Source organism: Ammodytes marinus (genome assembly GCF_949987685.1).
Source record: "Ammodytes marinus genome assembly, chromosome: 17".
Lineage (NCBI taxonomy): Eukaryota > Metazoa > Chordata > Actinopteri > Uranoscopiformes > Ammodytidae > Ammodytes > Ammodytes marinus.
This window is the reverse complement of record NC_137221.1, coordinates 14,839,408-14,864,757: the sequence shown is the minus strand read 5'-3', so window position 1 is coordinate 14,864,757 and position 25,350 is coordinate 14,839,408. Positions and strand designations below refer to the sequence as shown.

Here is a 25,350-nt window from a genome sequence, read left to right as displayed (position 1 = left end):
CATAGTGAAACACACATACAAACACACACTCGTCTCTCACTCAGTTGAGACACTTTCATTGTAATGACTGCTGTGCACAACATTCCTAAGCAATATTTGAGCTTTCTTTTGTTTATCATTTGTACGTTGGTCATAATTAGTCATTTTAAAATTGTGAAAACTGCCAAGTAGTTGGTTGTGTTTTGGTAAAGGGAAGTTGATTTGTGAGTGTGTTCAGGACTATATGGCCACGAAAGTTTATGTATTTTTTTTATTTAAAAAAAAGATCATGGTTGTTATTTCTAATATGATTTTATATATTTTTCTCTTCCTATTTAATACCTGCAGATGGTTTTTCTTTAGGATTTTTCAAAGCCCCTCAAAACTGCTGTTTACATTAAAGATTTAAGAACTGTAATTACTTTTTCCTTCCGTTCTCCTGTCTTCATTTGGGAACAACATGCACCCAGAGGATCATCATACCAGTGTCTTTTAGCGTGGAAGTGAAGTCCTTTCAACATCCATTTCAATGCAGAGTTGTAGTGCCAATCCACATCTGAATATTGTCTGGTTACAGAAGGTGCTCCTTGGCAGACCCAGGCAAAACGTTCAGAGCTGTGATTTCTCAAAAAGACAACCCAGTGTATACATGAAAACCATTTTATTAAATATCTAATGTATTCAGGCTTCAAGCGCAAATCTTGTCCTAAATAATTATCACAGTTAAATTCTCTTTTACAAATATGTAAAGTTACATTTTCTACTTGTTATAGTGCACATAAAATGCCTCTTGGAAAAAGTAATTTTAGGTTTGATCCATATATCATAATACTACAGTAAATTAAGCAGAATTGGAATGCCAAACTAAAATAACTCTCAGATCTATCACTGGAAAAAGCACTCATTTGCCTGAAATAGTTCTGTAAAACATAATCCGTCAAACACATTTGTTATCTGTAAGCAGGGCTGGACTGGCCATCGGGCGTACTGGGCAAATGCCCGGTGGGCCGGCAGGCATTTTGGGCCATTTATAAAAAAAATAATAATTTTTTTTTTTTTTTTGTATGGACCCTCGGCTGTGTGACTCGGCCCGGCCCGGCCAAGTCACACAGCCGAGGCCCTTCCCTCTCGGGAGTGCCATGGACATACAATTGTGCGTGCAGGCTGTCAACTTCACCTGAAAGTTAAATAAAACTTTGTCCCAGGCCATTACTCATTATGATTGGTTCTAGGCTGGGCCTGGCCCAATCACACACACAGCAGAGGGCCGCCCATTCAGAGGCTGCATTGAATTGTATTATCATGCATTCAACTTCTACTCGGTAATTATGAGCATCTGACGATGGTCAGTTACGTTCAGGGCCGTCGGACTGCGGACAGTCCGACTGGCTCAATATAGGCCCCTGATCTTTGAAGGCCCAGAAAAACGTTATTTAGGGAAAAAAAAGATTTCATGGGCCTTTCATTCGTCAGTAAATTTTTGTTATTTTTTAAATAACATTGTTCGGGGCTACGAAGATCAGGGGCCTATATTGGGCCATTAAAAATACAAACGAAGGAAAAAAAATCCCGAAGCTGACTGGATTTTTTAAACATGTACATTTCTTCTTTCTGCTTTTTGGTCATTCTGTGTCTATAAATTATTCCAGCAAATAGTACTAAATAGCTTACATAGGAAACAGTTGATTTAGCCTTAGTTTTCTCCTCAAAGTGCACCAGATTGATGAATTTTACTTTAACATTTGAAAAAAAAATCTTCCGGGGGAGCATTCCCCCGGAGCCCCCTAGAAGGTCGAGGGTCCACGACACAGTCTCCCAAATTCCTGTGAGAAACACTGTGTGTGTGCATGGTTATTAAGAGTCATTAGACCAGGGGTTGTGTTCAAGTATGCGTAATGATTTGGTCATTCATCAATAGAAACATTGTGTTGTTATCTGGCTCAGAGAGGGACCAGTCACTCATACGTTTTGGACTATAGACAAACATAGCTTTTACATGTTTGTATTGTAAGACCGCCTCTCAGAGGGCCCATCAGGACTTCCTGTATAGGGGCCCAGAATTTGGAGCAACGCCCCTGCCTCCACATATCGTATAAATAATCATGGTGGGCTGCCATGGCCAAAAATGCCAGGGCCGATTTTTTGTCCCAGTCCAGCCCTGTAAGTATGAGTGAGGATCAACCTTTTGTTTCTACAGTAATTATTTTAGCCCAGTTCTCCTTTGTGTGTGTGTGTGTGTGTGTGTGTGTGTGTGTGTGTGTGTGTGTGTGTGTGTGTGCATCCTTGGTTTTGGTGCCTTGGTTTTTCCATTACATGCCTGGCTGTGTCACATGATATTTATTTCCCTGCACATAGGTTTGCAGCAGTCCCTTACTCCTCGGTGTGTGACACCATTTCTTGCTTGATGGCTTTATCTACCACCCAGACCACGAACCTCCTCTGAGCTCCGTCCTCTTGGGGGAGATTGTTCACTCGCGAGTGGATACTACTGCCCCTGTGCTCATTAGCAATGGAAGCCAGCATCTGTCACCCACTCTCTGGGGCAAAAAAAAAGAAACACACTCTCTTGCCTACCACCCAGTCTTATATACACTCGACCCATCTCTCACTTGCACAGCGCATGCAGATGTTCCAGCAGTCACACTTAAATGGCTCTTTTCCTCTGAGGGGGGGCTGTGAAGTGGATTACTCACTAGGGCTGAAGGCCCTGATGGAATGCTATTAGCCACTTGTTAGAAGGATTCAAGAGGAGAAACAATGAAGAGTGAAAACGAAAGAGGCGAGCAATACAAAGAGGGCACTATTTCATAACTTATACTTATGTAATAAGTAATATATTAAAATGTGCAGGAGTACAATAAGTGCATGTCTACTGTTGCATCAGTTCTTAAAGGCAAATGTAAGTTTAGTTAAGTTTTTTTTTCATGTATAAACAACGTGACACAAAAGGTACATGTGTAGTGTAGGTGACAGAGAAACCTGTATAGGCTTGTATGAAGAAAAAAACACCCAAACAAAAATTTGAATAATAGAATACAAAACAATCAAATACAATGTGACATGAGTAAAAGTCTAAAATATCATGACAACATTATGAAAAAGACAGGAAGAGTGTAATAATTCAGACTCGAAAATAACTTCACTGCAGGTCTCTTACAATGTGAGGATGTGTTTCTTTTATGTTTTACCTGTAAACCATTGTAAACCAAATCCAACTGAAGCTCTGTGGGAAATGTATGTCTGGTGTGTGTGGGTTTGTGTGTGAGAAAATGTTGATACCCTTAGCTGTTTGAGAAAACAAAATAGCTATTTTTATTTTCTTACCATATCTTGATTCCCCGGGTACTCCTTGACATTGTGCGTTTGTGTGTCTCCATGCACACTCGCTTGAGAGAAGAGGACACGGATGGCCTCCTCACAAGTTTTCTCGGAGACCCCCCACAGAGTGTGTGATGGCAGCTGGAGGGCAGAACAGCAGCGAGCCGCTCCTCGTCCAGCAGTACGCACTAATCAAATCAGATTAGGGCTTTAACTGATGATATGGGCACGCAGTCTTCATCCAGAGCATGCTCTCAGACAAGTTGGCATGGCATCCAGACTCATCCACCCTCGTTAGTGTCCACTTGAAAGGTTCTGTGGGGTCAGTTTTGAGAAAAGCAAAGAAGAAGAAACCACTTTCTACCGATGCAGTAGTTCAAATCAAAACCATTGAAAGTGAGTGGATTATCAAGGGACATTACCTACATTTTCTTTGCTGAGTGTGTACTGTATTTAAAATCTCATTCACATCCATACTGAACAGGCAGCAGATATCTCCAAGTCCCTGCAAATATAACAAAATGCTCTATTCATAAAATGTGTTTTTGTTTGTGATATGGGTGATCAAATCCTTAAACCTTTGTCAAAGTTGTAACAGATTTTGTGCAGGTTGTTGCTGTTGTCTTATTGTCAAGATCCGGACGGATTAAGGGTTTAACCAATCCAAACAAAAACTGCACTTGCATCACTCATCTTTTATTATCGAAAGTGCTGCCACAGTGCAGCCGTTCCCTAAGGGTGTTATTGACTATATGTCATCTTACTTGAGTAAATCACAAATATAATGGTGTCAAAAAGAGCAGCCAAAGGAGGCAGAGAGAAAAGAAATTGGGTGACAACTATTCCAAGTTTCCCTGCTCATCATTTATATTGACTTGTTTTCTCAGCTTGTTCCATCCAGGTTTCTCATTACTGGAGACATTTGTCCAATGTGGATTCGTCGGAGGCTGCAGAGATCAGCTATATTACACTGATGTCATCAAAAACTGGAAGGACAGATCCGTATCCCTTGTACATTGTTATTCACCTGCCCCGAGAGCAACCATTTCCTGTCTGTGTTGAGCAGACTGAACAATGTCCATATCCAATGTGACAGACACATCCAGGTGCAATGTGTGAATAGTAGGGGTGGGAAAAAAAATCGATTTTCCGATTAATATCGATTCTCTCTCGAACGATTCTGAATCGATTTAGAAAAGTTAATAATCGATTTTTTTTTTTTTATTAATCATTTTTTATTTTTTTTTTTTTTTGTAAATACTAATACTTCCTGCGCCATTGCGCATGCACACCACACATGTGCGAGTTGTTTCCAAAGTGGCTTCAAAAGAGCTGAGAGCAGCAAACCCATGACCTGCACCGGCTTTATCTCTGTTTACGTTTTTGTATGAGAGCTGAATTCCAAGCCATACTTTTTGTACAATGTGTTGAAATTACATAGAAAATAGATAATAGAATAGAAATCCTATAGAAACATGATTTACGAGATTAGAAATAAAATAAAACTGAATCGGTTTAGTTTTTACATACTTCCATATTGTGTTGAAAGCTGCATTGATTATTGCACTGTTCATAGAAAGTCATATTTGTGACAAGAAAAGCTTTTCTCTTAATACAATATTAGAGAAGGCAATTCATCTGTTGATTCTCTTTAATGATCATCACAAAAGTAGGAAGTGATTAGCAAACTCTGAGTAGCAAACTCAGATGTGCATATAAATATATTTTTGAAATTCACACATGGGTATGTACATAAAAAATGTTTTGCATTGAGATGCATTGAAAATCGATTTTGAATCGAATCGTTGACCTCTGAATCGGAATCGAATCGAATCGTGAGGTGCCAAGAGATTCCCACCCCTAGTGAATAGAGCAGAGAGTTATCGATTCATAGCTCAAAAACGCAGTTAATCGGCTTCCTCTGGACTGAGTGGGCACGTCTTGAACACTTTTGATAGACAGAGACCTGGAGCCATAGACAACAATCCCTCAACGGTCAGACATTGTGACATCCCCTTTTTTTCCACCAGACAAAACGACAAACAATTCTCTAATGTCAACTAACCAAAACTGTTATAGTTTTTGTCAGATTGTGTCACGTTACAAAAGAAAACTGAACTCAAAATCAATAATTCTTTAGAAGGTTTCAAACTTAGACTTATTTAGCACATGAATATTCAAGGTTATAAAGAAATATTTCAAGCAGCTATAATATTTTTTAGCAATGTATCAAATGACAATTTGAAAGGGTGGTCTCTCACAGTGAGGGATCAACAGAAAATGATCAGGAAAATCTGCAGGCTCAAAAAAACTATATAAAGAGTTTGAGTTAATTGTCGGATGTCTTGCCAACAATGCTATGATTGACACATAACTTAAGAGTCAGATCATTCACAGGTATTGGAGATGGAAAGCAGAGGGTGTCCAGAATAACAACAACAAATGAATGATAGTGATCCTCATTAACGGATGTAGGCTATATGTAAATGGGCAGCTGTTTGCTAACAACTGTGCTATATCAACTTAAAAGGGGATGGAGCAGATGTAAATTAAGTGTCAAGTACTTTTCCTGTGATGTTGGAATAATTATAGAGAAACCTAATGCTAGCTAGTAATCTAGGTTGTCTTACCTTTCTGCAGTGATGTCAAAGTGTACTGTAGGGTGTGTCAGTACACTGTGCCATGGCTAATGTGGTTACAGGTCCAACAGAGCACACTTCTGACCACACACATGTACAATAGCCTTTTAAACATTCAACTAGCAGTGGCAGTGAAAAACTGATTTTCGTCCTGGTGCTGTGTTAAACTGGAAGGGTATATGCTTTATACAATTAAGATAATTAGATGACTAACACAGAAAAAAGAAGGTGTCACACTCATAAAACTGCATGGTAAAAGCAGTAATTAAGTGTCTATTCTGAATAGGCAGAACACAGTGTCTGCTCTTCCAGCTGCAGCACCTGAGGCCCTAGCTGGGCCAGGATTAGCAGGGTGAAATCGTTGCATTAACCCAGACAGAGATCATCCCTGCAGAGTGGGGAAAATGGGATTTAGATGAACGGGGAACGACCCTGAAATTGATTTCCAAGCCCAAGCCAACAGTTGCTTAATCTCAGAGAGATCAGTGATGAATCTGAAAATCTTCACTGGTGGTGGTGTGGTGATTGATTGAAGGGACCGCTGCTGCAGTCCGTCAGTGTTTACAAGAGTTATACAAGGCAAGCACACACCAGGACTAATGCTTTTCTAATAAGCTGCAAGAGGAGCATTCTGCCAAGATGCATTCACTCTGCATGACTGAAAACCTGTTGTAGGTTAGAGGCAATTGTAGTGTATTTCGTTATGACACATTCTAAGATTACTGATAATCAGGAGATTGTTTAATTACATACATAATTAACTATAAGGGGAGCCTGGAGCAGCTCTCGTGGGTATGTGTGTGCAGAGTGGATTGCTTAAGTTGAGGCAGCCAGCAGGCTGATCTGTAGATCATTTAAATTGCACACAAAGGGAGACTCGGGGGGCAATTTAGGACAGTCTGGTTTGGTTTTGCATGTCTCGGGGAAAGGGTGAAGGTCTAATAGCTCATTTATTGGCTAAAGGGATTGTCCTATAGTTACTGAATCAGACTTCTTAGTGCCCCACGAGATATCGCCTCCAGGGATTGATTAACACAGATGTCCTCTGAACAGTGTAGGTCAGAGCTAGTTAGGGTCCACCAATCAGGAGTTAGGCGAGGTGGAGCTTACTGACCTAAGGACCAATCAGCTCACTTAGATTTGCAGGTTAAAGGCCACCACAATACAGGAAGAGACAGGTCTTTTAGCTTACAGGAACTCTTCATAGCTTTTTGTTTTATGCATGTACCTCTATTCGTTTTTTGGCTACAAACACTTTAACTTTTTATTGGCTTCGTTTTGACTGCAGGATGAGTTTTGTTGTTTAAATAAAAGAATTGTTCCTGAAGACCTCCTCATCTGCCTCAAACTGTGTCTTCTTCCATCACCCTGCTACCAACGCCGTTTTTCTGAGTAAAGGCCGAAAGATTAACAGCACAATCAAATGTACTTGTTTCGCCAATTGCCACATGGACACTTGGAGGACAAAACTCAGTTAAGAAAATAATGTCACCATCTATTTAGTAGTTGTTCTGGAGATTTCAGTCACATCACTGGATAATGTAGATGTCTAAATGTGTCATGTTCTTTTAGCATTTCTTGGCTCAAATTCTGCAGTTTATGCTTGTATGCTGTATTCCTAAAGCGCCTTACTTTTGTTCCACTTTTTGTTATATCCCCGTATGCCAGGAAACATTCTTGTGAAGAAACAAAACCTTGAACACAACCAAAATGGTCCCACAGTCACCTGTCATCTCTGCCTCACACACACTTAGGCCTATACACACCCCAGCATGGGCATTTTATCTTCTTTTTTATGTCAATGAAGTGCCTTTATCTCTCTCCTGTTTCCACTTCAGCACACACACACATCACAATCCTTTGTTCTATTTTGGTGAAAACGCAGTCTCAGCAAGTGAACATGTCATATGCAAGTCATTTGTTCTCCTCTGTGTCACTCAGCATCTTATCCTGGTGAAGAGGATATTTTTTTTATCCTGGTCCGGTTACGCACAGGATAGCTGGACAGAATGGAAAGTGGTTTGCCTGGCTGCATTGGACATTGAGGATGTCGAAGATGTATACATCTTCGCTGGCATGACGGTGGGGATGCTTGCTTTGGGATTTGCTTTGTATGTTCTGTATCGCAAACTGAAGAAACTCATTGTTGCACAAGCGGAAGCATAGACGTCGATTACGGGGGGGATGGGGGGTACATGTACCCCCCACTTTTCGTCAAGACTCATTTTGTCCCCCCCACTTTTTAAGCCGGACATGGAGTGCGTCCAGCCGTATTAAAACACAGCGTCAAGGTCTCTCTCTCTCTCTCTCTCTCTCTCTCTCTCTCTCTCTCTCTCTCTCTCTCTCTCTCTCTCTCTCTCTCTCTCTTTCTCTCTCTCTCTCACACACACACTAGTTTGCACACCAGAGAAAACATGCTCCGAAGTCTCTGCTAGTTTGCACACCAGAGAAGACTGATGCATTTCAATCAGCAGCAGAGAGACAACGGCAAGTGGCTTTAAGTGTCCCGTTGTGAAGTGTAAACTGTAGGGATTACCATCCTCTATGCCCACTAATGACTGTTAATGCAGCTTGTGTCGCGGCACATGGATACTGACGATGTTGTTTACAGTGACGTGCGGTCAGGGTAGGCAGTGCCTACCCTGGCGCCATGTGCAAAAAAATAAAAATAAAATAAAATAAAATATTTTTTTTAAACTTATATTTGTATTATTACTGTTACTGTTAATTATTTCGATCTTTACATGTAATCCGCGATTACTTTAAAAAAGTGTAGACGTTTTGATTCGAAACGTGGCAGTTAGTAAGTTATGCCAAAAAAATATTGTGCCTTTGCTGTTTCCCATTCATTGTGTACGGCAAAGAATCAGTGCCTTTGCGCCTATTCATTGTGGACGGCAAGAAAAAAGTTTTCGCGCATGCGCACTTGATTCTGTATTATTTAACATGTACGCAAATAAGCATAAATGGTATGCCACATAAACCTTTACATTACATATCATTCATGGACCAATTAAAATCGAGATATTACTAGACATTTACGCAGCTTAGGCCAACGTCATTACGTTGGCTATGCTCATTCACGTCGCATTACCCCCGTGGATTTTTAAGTCAACATTGCAGCTGCCGTGCCCGCAGATATTTCAGACTGGAGGAATTTTAACAAATTGGATTATAATTTAAAAAGGAACAGAATGAATAGCAAGAGAAAGGCCTGCGCCAGCCTTGGACGGTGTACAGCAGCAACAGGGACAAACAATGTTCGAGCATTTCAAACGGACAGGTAGCCTACATGAACGGAAGGACGCTAGCTAGCTGTGCTGTCAGTCAGACTGTCACTGGATTACTATCGTCTTGCTTATTTCTACAGCCAGGGAGTCAGATTGGTGAGTCAGAAACTTGTTTGGGGTTTATTTAATAATAAAGTTGGATGAATTGATACCGAGTGCAATCCATTCTGCATTTTATATTCAATTGAGCAGTTGTGTTTTCATTGTTACTGACGGACAAACCTAAGCTCTGCAATGTGGATAAATGGTTACATTCTGATGCTGGACAGGTCCATGGGGCATATGCTACTGGTACTTTATCTATTAAGATAAAGTTTATGGAGTGGAGTTATGCTGTAGTCCTACATAATGATGAATGCTGTCTTTTATTTTTAAGTTGAATAGAAGTAGTACCGGTAGTTTGAATCGGCGAAGGTTTGACTTGTTGCCTTATGTTTTTTCGGCCCTCGGTGTGAGGGACGGGTCCGTTAAGTCGATGGATGCGATGTTTAATCATTTAGACCAAACTACAGTAGGCTACGGGCAAACCTGAAGTCACCGTCGTGACATTTCATATACGTCCCGTATGTGTGTGTGAGTGAGTGAGTGAGAGAGAGAAAGAAAGGGAGGAACTTATTTGAAATCGGCCGTGCGTGCCTGTTTGTTGTTTATTGTTTTTGATTTAACAATATATAGGTTTAGAGAAATCTGGCTTTCAGAATTCAGTGCCTACCCACTCACTGACCTCACCGCACGTCACTGGTTGTTTATCAAGAAGTAATTGAAGCTGATCATGGCTATGCTACTAGCTAGGTTGCCATGGAGACCGAGGCGGAGTAATATTGTTGTGCGACAGTCCAGCCGTGCTTCGGCTCGATCATGTGCTCAGTCGGAACTACCTTCCCAAGCTCCTTTTGTTTACGTCATGTTTGGTTGGGCTACGGGGAGCAGCTAGTGGCTCCATGAGTGGCTCATATGTCCGCTGCTTTTTGAAAATGCTTTTTTCATCAAATGTGTCAGACATCAGTGTTTTGTATACATTGTATTCATTAGTGAGCGGGTATGCCGTCTTTCAGAACCGTTCATTACCTGCACTAAAGAGAAAAAAAGATGTTTCCTCATTGTCCCCCCCACTTTTGAAAATGCACTCCAGAATGCCTGTTTGTCCCCCCCACTTGTTTAGCCAAATCGACGTCCATGAGCGGAAGGGAGAGATGGAAGATGTACAGCGTCGAAAGATATGGATGGAACAAAACAGGCTATTACTGCTGTTCGGGAGGGGATAGCAAAAATTGTATCCGGTATTGCATCTATCAAAGGAGACATCACTGCTATCAAAGGAGAAATCGCTGGAATCGCTGATATCAAAGGAGACATCGCTGATATCAAAGGAGACATCGCTGATATCAAAGGAGACATCGCTGATATCAAAGGAGACATCGTAAAAATGGCTACAGTGGAAAGAGAGGATAACGATGAGTAATTAAAATTCATTGGGAAAATGGAAAGCATGTCAGTTGTGCAAGGTCAATGAATAATGAGAATGAAAATTGACTGTGTATTGGACTGCAGCTGCTTAACAAAGAAAATGAGCAAAATCATCAAAAACAAACAAAAAAACAACAACAAAATTGTGTTTTTCTTTTTTCTGTAACAGTAAATGTGTATCTGAATCTGAATCTGATGAAAATGGGGGCGGGACCTGATAAGCCTTTGGCTTCTTCCGTCACCCTTCGGACAACACAAAGTATGATGTATGATGTGAAAGAGATAATTGTGTATTGTGTGGAATTGTCCGAAAGAATAATAATAAATAAATAAATAAGAGTTGACACAAACCACTTGATCTTGTAAAGCGAACGGCTGCTTTGTTGTAAACATGAATCATTGGTGGATGGTTTCTGAAGAGCAAGAGCACCACTGAGGAAGGGGATTGTGGGTTGATGGAGAAGAGACTTTGACAACAGATGAGCTGAACAGTTTTTTTAAGGCTGTGAGGTTTGCTCCTCTAATTGCTCCTGGGTTTTTTGGAAAGTCACCATATGTTTGGGCAGTGTTGGGCTTTGATAAATGAGGAAGTACTGAGAAACCACAGGGGATGTCTGTCTGATGTACCAATAAATCTTTCAGATTTCCCCCACTACTGCCAGCCCCACCCAAGGCTGCACCAAATGAAGCCCAAACGCCTAAAGGAAGATGGAGGGACTATCCTCCAACCATGTGACCCGAGGAGTTCAAGACCAAAGTGAATGTTAGAAAGCATCTTTTTCTCTCCCTCGATGCTCTCTGGCTGACCCTGCAGTCTGATGATGTTGAACTGAGTTTCTCATGCAGTAATAAAAGAGCCATTACACAATCAATGTTTGTTACATGGAACAAATCAAACTGAAGCTCCTTTTTTCCCATCCCTATATCCACTAGACAGAAACGCTTCTCATCAAAGCCGTGGGCGTCATTTAGTTTTTTCCCTGTGTGTGTGTGTGTGTGTGTGTGTGTGTGTGTGTGTGTGTGTGTGTGTGTGTGTGTGTGTGTGTGTGTGTGTGTGTGTGTGTGTGTGTGTGTGTGTGTGTGTGTGTGTGTGTGTGTGTGTGTGTGTGTGTGTGTGTGTGTGTGTGTGTGTGTGTGAGTAACAATTCTTCATTTCCATGTTTCTCTCATCACGGATGTGTGAGAAAAAAATGACAGTGAGAGATCAATCCCATTGGGCCATTTTATGCAAAAAAATATATATAATGCATTGTGTGGGATTAACACAAGACTAATGCGAACCAAATCCAGCCCTGTGTTTCTATATTTACTTCTGCAGAACCTGCCAGTGCCGGTGTGACGGCAGGCACAGCGCTTCTATAGCAAAAAAAAAATGTCGCAGCAGCCAAGGAACGAGCTGAAGACTACTGTTGTAATCTGAGGTAAGACTTTCTGCTGTTTAGGATGCCCTGGGCCCCTAAAGTAAAGAGTTACTGAGATACATCTGCAGAACGTTTCTGGTCCTCCTCAGATTATTTACATGCGAGGCCATTAATGTAGAGATAACAGGAAGGAGGTTTGTACAAAAGGAATTTATACACATACATATGTACAGTAATTACATTTTGAGAAGGTAAATGTATCACTCAAAATCAAGTCAGTAGAAAACATTTAAAACATTCATTAACATTGTCTTCAAAGCTCTGGAAGTTTTAAACTCCACTGATTATTAAATTATCAATGAATCATAGCTTTTATTAATTGACATCCAAAACAACAATTAAGATGCTGATCAAGCTAAAGTCACACGTTGTCCAGGTTTAAATGGGACCGGGTGAAGAGATTTTCTGTCTCCTGAACCGCTAAAGGATTCATACCTCCAAGAAAAAAAAGAGAAGAAAAAATGTATTAAAACATTGGATCTTAAAACAGTTCAAAACAGAAGGATCTAGGATATTTCTCTTGTCTTTTCCAATCTTAATTGGTCATTTATTTCTCCACTTGACACATGAGGGAAGAGTCAGCAGCTATTTATAGTTGACTCTGACATATCTCTGCTAGAGTTCAGCTATAATATTCACATATATATTATTATTCTAGTGATTTCACAAAATACACAACAAAGTCATTCAACTCGATGGAAAACAAAGGCTGAATACTGCGACAGGGATTATGATTCATATTCCTCTAGTACTGCTACTTGGCAACATCCAATTGTCAATTGTTATGGTTTCCTAAACTGCTCATTATATGCCTGGTAAAATTCAAAGCCAGTTGAGCCATAACAGGCTGACTCCCACCCCCCTCCCCCACAACAAATGGACAACTGTGAAACAAGTTTCATTTTACTTCCACAATGCTTTCATTTATCAGAATCTAAGTCATTTGTGCCGCTGAGACTGTTGTGGTGCTATCCGTTCTACTCACAGTTTAGTGTATCTGTTCCAATCGGCTTTGCTGAGAGACGGTCTGGTCGCAGCCAGGGCGGATACCACAAGAGCCTGAGTCAGCAGCAGGGTCGGCTGGCAGGAGGCTGAACGCACCCGGACACTTTCCTCCTACACACACACACACACACACACACATGTGCTGAGTTTTAAATTACTATGACATTACTATAGAATGTAACTGAATATTAAAGTCTGTAGTGTTGGAAGTGGGGAAAAAAATTGAAACAAACTAACCACAATACAACATTGAGATATGTTCTCATCCACTGTGGTCACTTACGTTGTCTCTCCTGTAGTTGTTCTTGATGTTGCTAATGTCCTGCTGCAGGCGCTCCAGCTGCTCTGGTCCCAGCTCCTGGTAGCCGCTGTGAAGGGAGGACATGTAGGCCGGGGGGAGGGAGACGCCAGGGTCACGAACCAACACTCTAGTAAAGTCCTGGGTTATGGAGGTGGCTCCAGAAACGCACTGGGAGTTCTGTTCGAGGGAGGCAGAGGAGAGTAAAATGGATGGACACAAGAGTTACGAGAGAAATAACCGTTTTCTGAACCACCGAATTGCAACACTGAATTTTGGATAACCTCAATACAGAGGCCTGTGTTGATGTGTATACATACTGTAGGTGTATGTCTTGCCGATCTTGTAAGTGTTAACTCATTTTTTTTCCCCCAGATGTGCTTAACATTACATTACAAAACAAAATGTAGTTCCCAGAGTTAATAGATAACATTTTCATTGGGGTTGCTTTAGCATTGGTATATTTAGAAGTGTATCAATTCAATTCGGCTTCTTCTGGAAAAGGTTATTATACACAATTAAACATCCCATTATTTACTTTTTAAATGTATGATTTAAAATATATGGTGTAGGAAATGGAGCACTGCAGTTTAAGGAAGGAGTGCGGTTTCAGACCCGGTCAATGTCGAATGTGCGTTATACTTATTGTTGTATAATGATTTGTCAACTACAATATGAACCTAAATGTTGATAAAATAATAGAAAAAGGCTTTCTGGTATATGGCCAGCACTGCTCACCAGTCCTGAAATGGGTGAATTCCCAAAGTCTGACTCGTAGGAGCTTCCAAAGTAGAGCCTCCAGACGTTGCCACGGTAATGTTCCTCTTCTACTTGAAGCTCCCTGGGCTCAAGGAGAACCATGGACTGGTCCCCCTCCCCCACTGAATCATCAGAGCCACTGCTGTTGTTTGGAAACATCATGGAAGACAGGCTCATGTCACTGTCTGAGCCGGACGTCAGCTCCTGATTATCACAAAGATACAGCAGAGCAAAGTTTAAGATATACAAGCACACAAGGCTTTGTAATGATATGAAAACAAGCTAAGTGGCTTCATTCAAACCTTCAGTGACTTGACTTTTAAAGGTGCTGCACTATGCACTTTCAGGGAATATGTGGTTGTTTGCATTTGCAGAGCCTGCAGTTAGTTTACAGAACCTATTTTCTCTCAGGTAATTGTTAGCATTGAATAAATCTATCATCATAAATCAAAACAAAATTATTTTGAAGCACCTACAACCAAAAAAAAGAATAGAATATGTTTGTAAACAGAACTATGGGCCCTGCTGCTGTAACGGTAAAACAGTAACTTTTCGGGTTAGCTTTCTAACTTCAAACGGTGTTCCAGGGATCCAATTTTCTTATGAGGAAAGTTTGTTTATTCAGTTATGAGAATATATAACTTAGAAAATTTTCACTTCTCTGACACAGCCAAAGTTACATCTTCTTACAGGCTGTGTGCTGTAGCTCAGGCTGTTGTTAACGGCCTCCAGCTGGGCATTGTAGAGCAGGGCCTTCAGGTCAGCCCCAGTGAACTGCTCCGTGGCTGCAGCCAGCTGCTCCAGGTCCACGTCAGCAGACAGGGCCAGGCCGCTGCTCAGAGCCTTCAAGATCTCCACGCGAGCCTCCTGCAAATGTGATACCAGAGGAAACAGTTTGTCAATAGTTGGATCTAAAAAGGTGGAGTCGGCGATTCTCGAGAATACTAGCTGTCAAAAATTATTTTGTCAGTTTAGAGAACCTAGGCTATGTATTAATGAACAGTGAACACCATATTTATTTTAGCACCCACACAGTACATACAGGCAGCGGATCATGAGGAGATATTCACACATTTTTGGGGGCTTTATTAAGACAGAATTTGGAGAGACTGTCTAAAGTCACTGTACTGATAGTTTCCTCTGACAACCCATCTGCTTTTCTTTTTTCCCCCTTTTTTGAAGATTTTTTTTTTATTAGACAGTTTGGAGAGACAGAGTTGAAATGGGGTATAGAGGGGCGGACATGCAGAGAACCGACCACAAGTCGGATTCAAATAGGGTCTGTTGTAATGAGGACTGAGCCCTATGGGCACGCTCTAAACACTACACCACGAGCGCCCCTGACTCCACCTTTAATACCAAGGACTCACCAGTCATTTAAAAGTTTTTTTTTCCACAAAGACATATCTAAATTACAGTATAAAGTGTAGTGTCATTAAATGATGATTGGAAGTCGTTCATTAATGTTAATTCAACACACCAGGTCAGGAGGGGGGCAGTAGAGGGACTTGTCCAGTCGTCCAGGTCTCAGCAGGGCCGGGTCAATCAGATCTGGACGGCTGGTTGCTGCAAGCATGTAAACACCTACACATGGCAAACATATATTTAAAATAAATAAATAGTTTGCCCTTTTGGGAAAACCTGTATATTCACTGTTTTGTTAGAATTAAGGAAAGATTGATAGCACTTTCATATCTGATCCGACATAGCTTGAGCTTAGCATAGCATAAAGACTTGAAGGAGAAAAACAGCTTGCTTTGCTCTATTCAAAGGAAACAAGATCTGCATACCAACACTTCTTCACGACTTACCTGTGGACAGAGCGTTTTTATTATTTTTTATTCTTAATGCTAAGCTAACCACCTGCTGATAGTAGCTTCATATTTACTGTGACATTGGAGAACTTTCTTTAAAAACATGTCTGCAGCACTCCAAAGAATCTCTTCCCTTAGCTCTTTGAGGTGGATTTGTGGATGTTCAGTACACAGAGCACATAACATGTTAATCTACTGCTCTATGACCTACCCTTCAGTCCCTCAACCCCGTCCAGCTGGGTGAGGAGCTGGTTGACCACACGGTCAGTCACACCTGTGCTGTCGTGGCCCCTCCTGGGGGCCAGAGAGTCAAACTCATCAAAGAACAGGATGCATGGTTTGGCAGCTTGCGCCCTGCAGCAAACAGAGGAAAGAAAATGATTTAATTTCCATAAATGGTTTGTAGTTCAGCTAACAGTTACTATGCATGTGTGAAGTTTCTCATACCTAGCGACTATAAAGGGTCTGCTTGAGTCATAAGAAAATAAGTGAGTGGAGATGCTTACTTACCTCTGGAAGACATCACGGACTCCCTGCTCACTAGCTCCAATGTATTTACTCAGAAGTTCAGGTCCCTACAGAGAGGTAAATATCCCGTGTCACTGAAGATACAGTTTACCAGGACTAATAAGGAGTACAGTCCTTCTTGAACCCTCAGAGCCTTAGCCCAGCCTACCTTGATGCTGATGAAGTTCATACCACTTTCTTTTGCCATGGCCCTAGCCAGCAGGCTCTTCCCCGTACCAGGAGCTCCGTAGAGCAATATTCCAGAGCGATGGCGGATAGGTAGATTGGAGAATAGGATGGGATACTGCAACACACCAAAGACCCACAATATACTTCAACAGTCTTTTCTGTTGATCTGTGTAAAACAGGTATTTACCCACAAGTCGGGGACGTTATATCGTTATCATATATTAAGCCAATATAATTTTTAATGAAGGGTAAACTTATTTTAAATTTAATAATAGTGATGAAATTCCATGTGAAGCTGACTTTAATTAAACTTTAGTTTCAGCTTGATTAAAATCAATCAGTGTTTATTTTCATTCCGTCTGCATTCATCACTTATCTGCTATCAATCCTACTTTTGTTGAGACTTTTAATGGCTTATCCTCCCATAATCAATAGCAATTATGCTGCTCAAAAGATCATTTATACGAAATGATGATTAAATAAATTACTTTAATCATTTAATTGTATTATTTCTGTTTCTCCTCTATGGCACATTGATGCATCCATCCGACTGAAAACACTCCTGGTCTTTAGGTGATTAGTCATACTGACGCTGACCTTAGCAGGGAGCAGTATGGTGTCCATTAGTTGCTGCCGCACCTCCCTCAGCCCCCCCACCCTCTCCAGCCCCACTTCACTGGGGCTGTGGAGGTCTGCGCCCCACAGAGAGGGAGGAGTGAATCCCTTCAGAGCCTGAACAAAGTCCCTCCACGACAGACACACGCCTGAAAGACACAAAGAATAAACAAATAATGAGAAAGAGGCACAATAAATAGGATTAGCTTCATTAGAAACATGAAGAAGACCTTAAAAAGAAACAGCTGAAAGTCAGCTTTCACATGTACATAATGAATAAATTTTATAATTACAGTAACAAAGTATTTGTTACCCTGGTCACTGTGTCCTTTTTGCACAGCGTTGGCATGGACGGCCCGCTCCAACAGCAGCGCTAAGTCTTGGGGCGTGTATCCCTCCGTCTCCTTGGCAACAGCTGCCAGGTCTATAGTCTGTAAGGTCTCCTCAGGAAGGCTGTTTTTTCTTAGGATCAGAAGGCGCAGGATTACTGCTCTTTGAGCCTACGAACGAAAGATTAAGGCTGGTGTTTATTTACTGTCTACCTTCACCAATGTGTGCATGACTTGTGTGTGTTTCAGTGTGTTGACCTGGTCCGGTGGCTGAATGTGTGCAAAGCCCTGGATGAAGTGGGTCCCCTGCACCTCGGCCAGGGAGGGGTGTAAGGAGTGCTCACTCAGGCTGGTTATGATCAAACACACCAGACTGGAGTGAGCCACCACCTCGTCCACCACATCCTTCAGACCTGCAGTCACAAACATACATCGGCATCAAATAATTCATAAGCCATAATTTCAATTAACAATCCTGTCCGTCCACATTAAATGACAGCACACACTTAAAATATAAAGGGATTAATGGTTTACTCTGTGCAATGTGCTGCTGCAGCAGCGCCTCGGGACTGTGCTCGTGTTCTGGTGAAGTTGGTGTGCCGGCCAGATGGTCCAAGTCATCCAGCAGAACAACTGAAGGCTGCCTCCACTCCGCCTGTTCGAAAGTTTCCTGCAGCATCTGTCTCACTGTTTCCGCCCTTTTGCCTTTGAGGAAAAATCAAACTTCTACTATCATACATTCACCTAGTTTCCTTTTAATACAAACTGTGTTAATGTTAATGGAGTATCTGTTAACCTTGTAGTTTTTTGCAGTCCACCACCTCCACATGTGCATCCAGATCTTCTCTAGCTTTCCTACAGAGGGCTCGGGACAGAGTGCTCTTTCCACTTCCCTGTAAGGATACATTACAATACAGTTGATGTTACATAGGATACAAAACAATATCGTTAGTGATAAAGAAAATAATTGAAATACGTGATTACTTTGGTGACAAAATCAGCACTCTGCATCAGATCTTAAAAATCGATGTGAATATTTAAATTTACTCTCTGAAAATAAATATCTTTGTTGTTTTATAATGATGTCATCTAAAGAGATACCTTGGCGCCAGTGATGAGTAGAGCTCCTCCTCGGAGTCCTTGTCCAGTGGCAGCGAGCTCTCGTGAGAGAGGACTACCTAGAAGGCTGTGGGAGATGAACGCAAATCCAGTTCTACTGAGCTCGTCGATCCCACTGGGGCACGAAAAAGGAGTGAGAGATATATCAAGATAAAATTAAGGCTTAAAGATCCTTGTTTAAATCATCCACAGATTTACAAAAAGCTATACGCTTACCCAAGAATCCCGAGGGATGGAAGGTCTTGGTTTGGCACTTCAGCTATAGATTTCTCAGCTGGCACGGGCACTGGCTCCCTGTCGATCTGTAGGTGAAATCATGGCAGCGTCACGTATGGTTTGAGAGACTGTTTTGTCCATCTTCTGCATTCAATTATATAGCAATTTACAAAGCATGTTTGCTTGTACCTGTATGTCTTCCTTCCGGAAAACAGCTGGTGCGAGTAAAAACAGCTGGTCTGGAGGGTCACTCTCTTGTTCCGGTTTCAGCACAGTTAAAGCAAACTCTAACTTTGCTACAAATAAGATTAAAAGAAGAGAGAACAGTGATGCTTTTCTGTTCTAGCCAACAATACTTTCAATTTAGCCTCCTTGGAGTTCAGAACATTTGTAATTCTATCATTAGAGAGAGAGTGCAAATGAATCACCATCAGTTCCGTGTAGGAGGATGTTGCCAGACCGTGCAGTCAGACAGGCTAAAGGTTCGTGACTCTGAGTGTGCAGCCAACCAAGGAAAGCTGTCTGGATCTCCTCGTCATCCTCTTCAGGCTGAACAGGTCAAAATATCACATGGACATGGGGGAATAGGAGCAATTATAGCCATTTGAAAATTAAAAGTGGAATGAATTAAACTTTGAAGAAAAAAATCTCTTTTCATCGCACTGTCAACCCATGTGTCTCCTCCAGCACACTCACCAGTGGTTTTAGGGGCTGCAGGCGAATAGAAGAAGCTACTTTGATAGGTGATTTGACCGGCTTGATTCTGACTGTTGAATGTGGGATGATATTCAACCTGGTGCTCAGGGGCTGTGGGATCTGAAAATCACAATGTTGATAAGCTACCATAGAAATAACATTGTTCATCTTGTGTTAGAGGGGATAAATGAATCAACCACTTAATTTTTAGACAGCATACTCACCCATACTCTTCCACTATGGATCGCTCCCGTGCCAGCTAGCTTCTCACTACCATGGTACACCACCCTGACCACCACGGCTTCCTCTTCTTTTATCTCCTCTCCTCCGCCCGCAGCAACTTTAGCTGCGTTCTTCTTTTTCTCCATGGCCTGCTTGGCTATGTCCCTAGTTTCTTTAGGGGAGGGAACTTTGGAGAGCAGGCCATAGGTCACTGCCGACTGACCAGCACTTAGCCCAAAGTTCAACCCACAGCTCCAGGGAAACAAATGAATAATGCCAGTTGCGACGTGGCTTATAGTGCAAAGAGAGTTTGGAGGTGAACCGCACACTCTGTAGAGAGAGTCAGTGTGGAGGGCAGGGACTTCTGGTACAGGTGGTAGCTCTTTAAGCGGGTCATAGCTACCCGTTAGCATGTAGCGTAGCAGGCTCTTCAGGTCAGCTATGCCGCCCCACTGGTGGCTCAGAGGAACAGGGGAGGTGTTTTCTAATGATGATCCTGAGGGGGATGAATGCTCCGTATTGTGCTGTCTGGGAACATGCTTCTTGTCATTGGTTCTTACTGGAGAACCACTGATGTTGGCAGTTCCAGTGCGGGTCTTAGGAGTGACAATTAGCTCTGTGAACTGCTCCAAGCGACCGTAGGGCACAGACGGCGAAAGTGATGCTGTGCAAAGTAAAGAATCAAACAAAAAAGGGTCACACTGTCCTGGATACCACCAACACATACAGTTTAAACAAAAAAAATTAAACAAAAACTTTAGTATGCTTAAAGGTGGAGTCAGCGATTCTGGAGAATGTTTGTTGTCAAATCACTTTTTGTCAAAATCAGAGAATACCTCCGCTACCTGTCAATATTGTGTGTGCGCTTAAAATAAATCCAGCGTTAATGCACATCCTAGGCTCCGTAAAACAGCATGTTGCTTGCTATGGTGGGCCGTCTTAGCATAGACTGTATTAACACCGGGGGGTTTTTTTTCAGAGCACACACAGTATGGACAGATGGCGAAGGAGATATTCCCTGTTTTTGACAAAAAGTGATTTTGACAACAAGCGTTCTACCAGAATCACTGACTCCACCTTTAATTCGTTAAAGAAACAGTGTTTCAGTATTATTACATTACTGAACATTCATAAATATGTCTTTAAGAGCACTGACACAAACTACAGGCATCAAGTGCGTGTTTGCTATCTTGGTTGGGTATCAAAGCTCATTTGGGTATGAATCACTATTTGCTGCTGACAAAAGATAATAACTATTGAATTAACTCTGACCTATTTGGATGTAGATGGCTGTGTGGCTGTCCACCCACACAGGAAACACGGCATCTCGGAAAACCACTCTGATCTGATCCAACAACTGCTGCTCCAGTGCGGCACTGTGGAGCTCCTGGGGGTGACAGATGAAAACAGATGATTAAATATATATCTATATACAATCTTGGGACACAAATCTATCCCTGGTGTATTATTTTAAAATATAAAGTAGGTCATTTGACTTATGCAGCTTCATAATACTTGTTGATACTGCTACAGTGTCAAAAGATTTTCTATTTATTGTTGTATGCTCTTTCCTGGTCAGTTCTTAGGCAACACTGGGGAAGGCGGTCACATTTTTAGAATTGATAATCAGTTATACTAACAGGCTGCTGTCTCTTTGTACAACTGATTAAACTGTAGAATATGTATTTTTTGTTGTTGTTTTTTAAACATAAATGTGTTCTTTAATTAAAAAGTTCTACTGATAACATTATCATCATCGCATGTAACGCAGTAACATTTACTCAAAGTACATTTTATCTAAGTACATTATTTTAGGTAACAGTACTTTTACTTGAGTAAAATGTTCTGGTTCTCTTTCCATCCCTGGTCACCATCTAATGTAAGTCACTATTCTCAGTCACCCACCAAGATTTCCCAGTCATCAGAAGACAGAGGCTCCACAAACACTTGATGCACTGAGGAGACCTGGTGACATGGTCTCAGGAAGCCCTGAGGGAAACAAACACAACCAGCCAGTCAATACAAACACCAAGTCAGCTTGGATAATAACTGACGATTAGAAACAAACAAAATACGAGAAACTGCCATGATGTCTCTCATATAGAGAAAAGGGAAAGGGAGCAGAGGACAACTTTGCTTAATGTGGAGCCGTACCTGCTCGCCATCTTTCAGGCCCAGCTTTTCTCCCAGTTGGCGGCACAGCTCCACTCGCTGGCTGTCCAGGCCAGAGGAGGTTCTGTTTTGAGACCAGCTGAGAAACACCGGAAATCCATGGCCCCAGGAAAGCTCCAAAGCCTGGTTCTGAACACAGACACACAACGCACAGTTTTCGCTGCCATACTTTGTGATTGCCACGGTGCTCTATCTACTAAACCTCTTTACCATAATTGTCCTCTTTTTTTCTGTCAGAATAGATACTCCTAATTATAAGTCATTTACCCATCTTTGACTAACAATCAGAGATGGAGATGAAACCACTTTGAATCCTCTGAAATCAAAAATGTAAAACTGGAGGAGAGGAGGGTTGAGCCAAGAAATCTCCACACCAACCGGAGAAAAAGAAAGGAAGAAAGGCTTACATCTGTCAGGGGAACTAGCTCATGCATGGTCCTTCAAATTATACTAGGAAACTGTCATCTGATCCATAATGTTCTTTAAATACTTAATTAAAATGTTATGTTTTGTCACCACCAAGTGAAACAGAAAGGGAACTACAACATAAAATGGTTAGTGAAAATACACTGATTATTGTAAGACTCCCCTTTATTATGATGAAAAGGTTGTGTCACATCTGTGCACCGACATTTATTACTACTGTATATTTTATAATTAAACCCAAGGAGGCATGGATTAAATCGACAATTGCTATTGTTGTTAACCTTCAGCTCTTTCCTGACTGACTCATGGTGAGCAGGCTGACATAATTAGCCTAGCAATGAGTAGTTTTGTAATGTAAACAATGGAAGGTAACTTTGATAAGGTCTCAGAAATGGAGCGACAGCAATATTCATTTCTAATAAAACATAAAGGAAACAAACAAAGGCACGCTAAACTGTTTTAGCAAACAGGGAGGACACTCTTGGCTTGAACGCTGTTTCCACAAACTTAACTTCCCTTGATATTAGCTGGCACTGACAGGTGGCTAGCAAGCTAAGCTAACGTACCTCTTTCAGGGAAAGATGCGATATCAACTTCGAGGGCAGGTAAAGAAAGCAGTTCTTTGTGTTGTTAAAAACAACAGTAACGGGTTGAATGCCCTGATTACTAAACATAGTTTGTTTAGCCTGACTGCCTCTGTAAAGGCAAGTCAGGCTGCTCTGCTAACGTGACATGTTCGACCAACTCATAATCGATCGATGAGCAGCTGAGTGTGAGCTGAGCTAGACCAAAGCAGCTGATACCGAGCTGGACCGTTTTTTTTTTTTTTTAAGAAATGACCATAGGAAATTACACATGGACACAGAAACACACACCGACACGCATTTATTCGCACACTTTGTGAATTAACACAATTGTCTTTATGCTCATACCAATAAATAAAAAAAGACACGCAATCGTAGCACGTGTATCTAGGGGAAATCATAGACTGTATATAAAAGAAAATGCGCTCTTATTTTGAAGTTTGTGTCCAGCCGGAAATTCATTTCCAGAAAAATGGCGGCGCCTGTCAACAGCAGGTCAGACTGTTGGGGCACTCCAGAGGTTTATAAACACCACGAACAACGGAGAGTATGTATTTCTCGACCTAAATACAGAGAGGGGAGGCAAGCGAAAGCTGTTAAGGTGAGAAAAGTACAATGTATCTGAAGCTGCGACTCCTAATTTGAGAGTAAACGTAACTTATACCTGAATAGGTAACAAAGTATGCAAATTCATTGCATTGCTCGTGTTCATCATATTGATCCTGTGCATCATCAGGTGTACACCATCAACCTAGAGTCTCGTTACCTGATGGTCCAAGGGGTCCCAGCCATTGGAGTGATGATGGAGCTGGTCCAGCTTTGCGCCCTGTACGGGGCCGTGGAGGAGTACAGGCCCCTGGATGAGTACCCTGCTGAGGAATTCACCGAGGTCTATCTTATCAAGTTCCAGAAACTCACCAGTGCCAGGTTTGGCACGGCCTGTCCATCCATCAAACTACACTGGCAGCGTTGAAAAACATTCTCAGAATATTGTTGATGCTGAAATGTTTCTGTTTCAGAGCAGCAAAGCGGCGTATGGATGAGAAGAGTTTCTATGGTGGTGTGCTGCATGTGTGCTACGTCCCAGAATATGAGACCGTGGAAGACACCAGGCTAAAGCTGCAGGACAGGAGGAGATATGTCACCAGGACTGTTCACAATATAGGTGCACGTTAACATCAATTATAGACTTACACTGATAAACTTATATTTGATATTGACCTCTCTGAACTGTTATTGCACTAATTGTCTATGATTTTTTGGGAGATTTTTTTTTTGTTTTAGTCCTGAAAGAATTGATGTCATTTCATCTGTATTTTTCTAGTTGCAATGACATATTAACCTGAACTTGACATATTGGTTGACACTGTTTTTCTTCTGTGCTACTGTTTTTACAAAGCGAGAGAAAAGCAACAGATGGAGGAGCCAGTCAACAAGGAGGCCAAGTCATCATCAGACACAGCAACCACGTCAGAGACAGCCATCACCAGACGTCCTAAAACCTCTGACAGCGCAAAGACGGGGGAGCCTTCAAACGTCAGCCATTATTCAAGCTTTCCTCTGCTGCCATTACCTCCCCGGGAACATCGTTACTACGGACATTACAATCAATACGGGACAATACCAACCGAGGACAAAATGGGGACGTTACATAATGCCATCATAGACACAAAGCAGCAGCCAGTGCCGAGTTCAAGCTCCTGTCAAACCTCTTCAGAGGAAGACAGAGGCACAGAACAAAGGCTGACCTCGAGCCAGTCTGCCGCGGTCAGATTTGTCCCGAGGACCACACACTTAGAGAACAGGAAACGTAAAATGGAAGAGACTGCAGAGCACTCACTGACTGATGTCACTAGAAATAACGAGCCGCTTATTGGGCCAAAGCTACCAGAACCGCCTAAAGTGAATATGGAGGATGAGTCACTGAACACAACCGTAAACCTGATCAGGAACACAATGAAACAGGTAGTTTTTTTCATCATGTATTGTTTTCATAGAATTTCAGAATAAAACAAAATCCTTCATGGTTGTCTAAATGCCTTTTATTGGTGTCAGTTAAAGTCAAGCTTTGTCCTCTTTCTCAGGTGGTATCAGTTCCTGACCTCAAACCAGTGAAGAAAAAGGTGAAACCCCGTCGTCGGATTTGATTGGCTTCAGAGATTTCTGCTGCTACTTTGGACCAAAAAAAACAAACACATTCCAACAGTTTTCTTGGCAGCCTCTTTTTATTTACACATTTTGCATTGCAAGGCAAACGACTTGATTTTTTTTTTAATTAAAGACTG

At 41.6% G+C, this 25,350-nt stretch overlaps 3 protein-coding genes across 4 annotated transcripts in view; 2 read left to right on the top strand and 1 right to left on the bottom strand.

Moving 5' to 3' along the window:
- elmo1 (engulfment and cell motility 1 (ced-12 homolog, C. elegans)) overlaps positions 1 to 387 on the top strand; it is a 92,275-nt gene extending 91,888 nt beyond the window's left edge. For both annotated transcript variants that reach the window (XM_080044859.1, XM_080044860.1), the window contains exon 22: positions 1 to 387. This exon is cut by the window's left edge and continues 1,119 nt beyond it. The gene's annotated coding sequence lies outside the window, so the exon portion shown is untranslated.
- Positions 388 to 12,245: 11,858 nt separating this feature from the next.
- pex1 (peroxisomal biogenesis factor 1) lies at positions 12,246 to 23,217 on the bottom strand. The gene is made up of 24 exons (XM_080045757.1): positions 23,048 to 23,217; positions 22,038 to 22,184; positions 21,789 to 21,872; positions 21,156 to 21,270; positions 19,886 to 20,547; positions 19,662 to 19,781; positions 19,394 to 19,514; positions 19,155 to 19,261; positions 18,966 to 19,051; positions 18,732 to 18,864; positions 18,427 to 18,523; positions 18,165 to 18,335; positions 17,889 to 18,043; positions 17,615 to 17,801; positions 17,284 to 17,450; positions 16,667 to 16,801; positions 16,501 to 16,565; positions 16,202 to 16,344; positions 15,657 to 15,760; positions 14,867 to 15,043; positions 14,156 to 14,380; positions 13,403 to 13,597; positions 13,100 to 13,230; positions 12,246 to 12,549 (listed from the first exon to the last, which is right to left on the bottom strand). The coding sequence occupies exons 1-24, from the start codon at positions 23,153 to 23,155 to the stop codon at positions 12,465 to 12,467; spliced, it is 3,720 nt and encodes a 1,239-aa protein (XP_079901883.1). The 5' UTR covers positions 23,156 to 23,217; the 3' UTR covers positions 12,246 to 12,464.
- Positions 23,218 to 23,537: 320 nt separating this feature from the next.
- rbm48 (RNA binding motif protein 48) lies at positions 23,538 to 25,280 on the top strand (the record flags this gene model as incomplete). Its single annotated transcript, XM_080046057.1, has 5 exons — positions 23,538 to 23,666; positions 23,802 to 23,992; positions 24,085 to 24,230; positions 24,465 to 25,030; positions 25,150 to 25,280. 5 exons carry the CDS (start codon positions 23,538 to 23,540, stop codon positions 25,210 to 25,212), a joined length of 1,095 nt encoding a protein of 364 aa, XP_079902183.1. The 3' UTR covers positions 25,213 to 25,280.
- Between the last annotated feature and the right edge of the window lie 70 nt (positions 25,281 to 25,350).

What these genes read in the sequence shown, in the direction of transcription:
- pex1 (XM_080045757.1), bottom strand. Translation starts at nt 23,155, where the DNA reads ATGTTTAGTAATCAGGGCATTCAACCCGTTACTGTTGTTTTTAACAAC. An exon ending in TACTCATCACTGGCGCCAAG is followed by an intron (nt 18,524 to 18,731) that starts GTATCTCTTTAG and finishes GTATCCTTACAG; the next exon opens with GGAAGTGGAAAGAGCACTCT. An exon ending in GCAGCAGCACATTGCACAGA is followed by an intron (nt 18,044 to 18,164) that starts GTAAACCATTAA and finishes TTGTGACTGCAG; the next exon opens with GTCTGAAGGATGTGGTGGAC.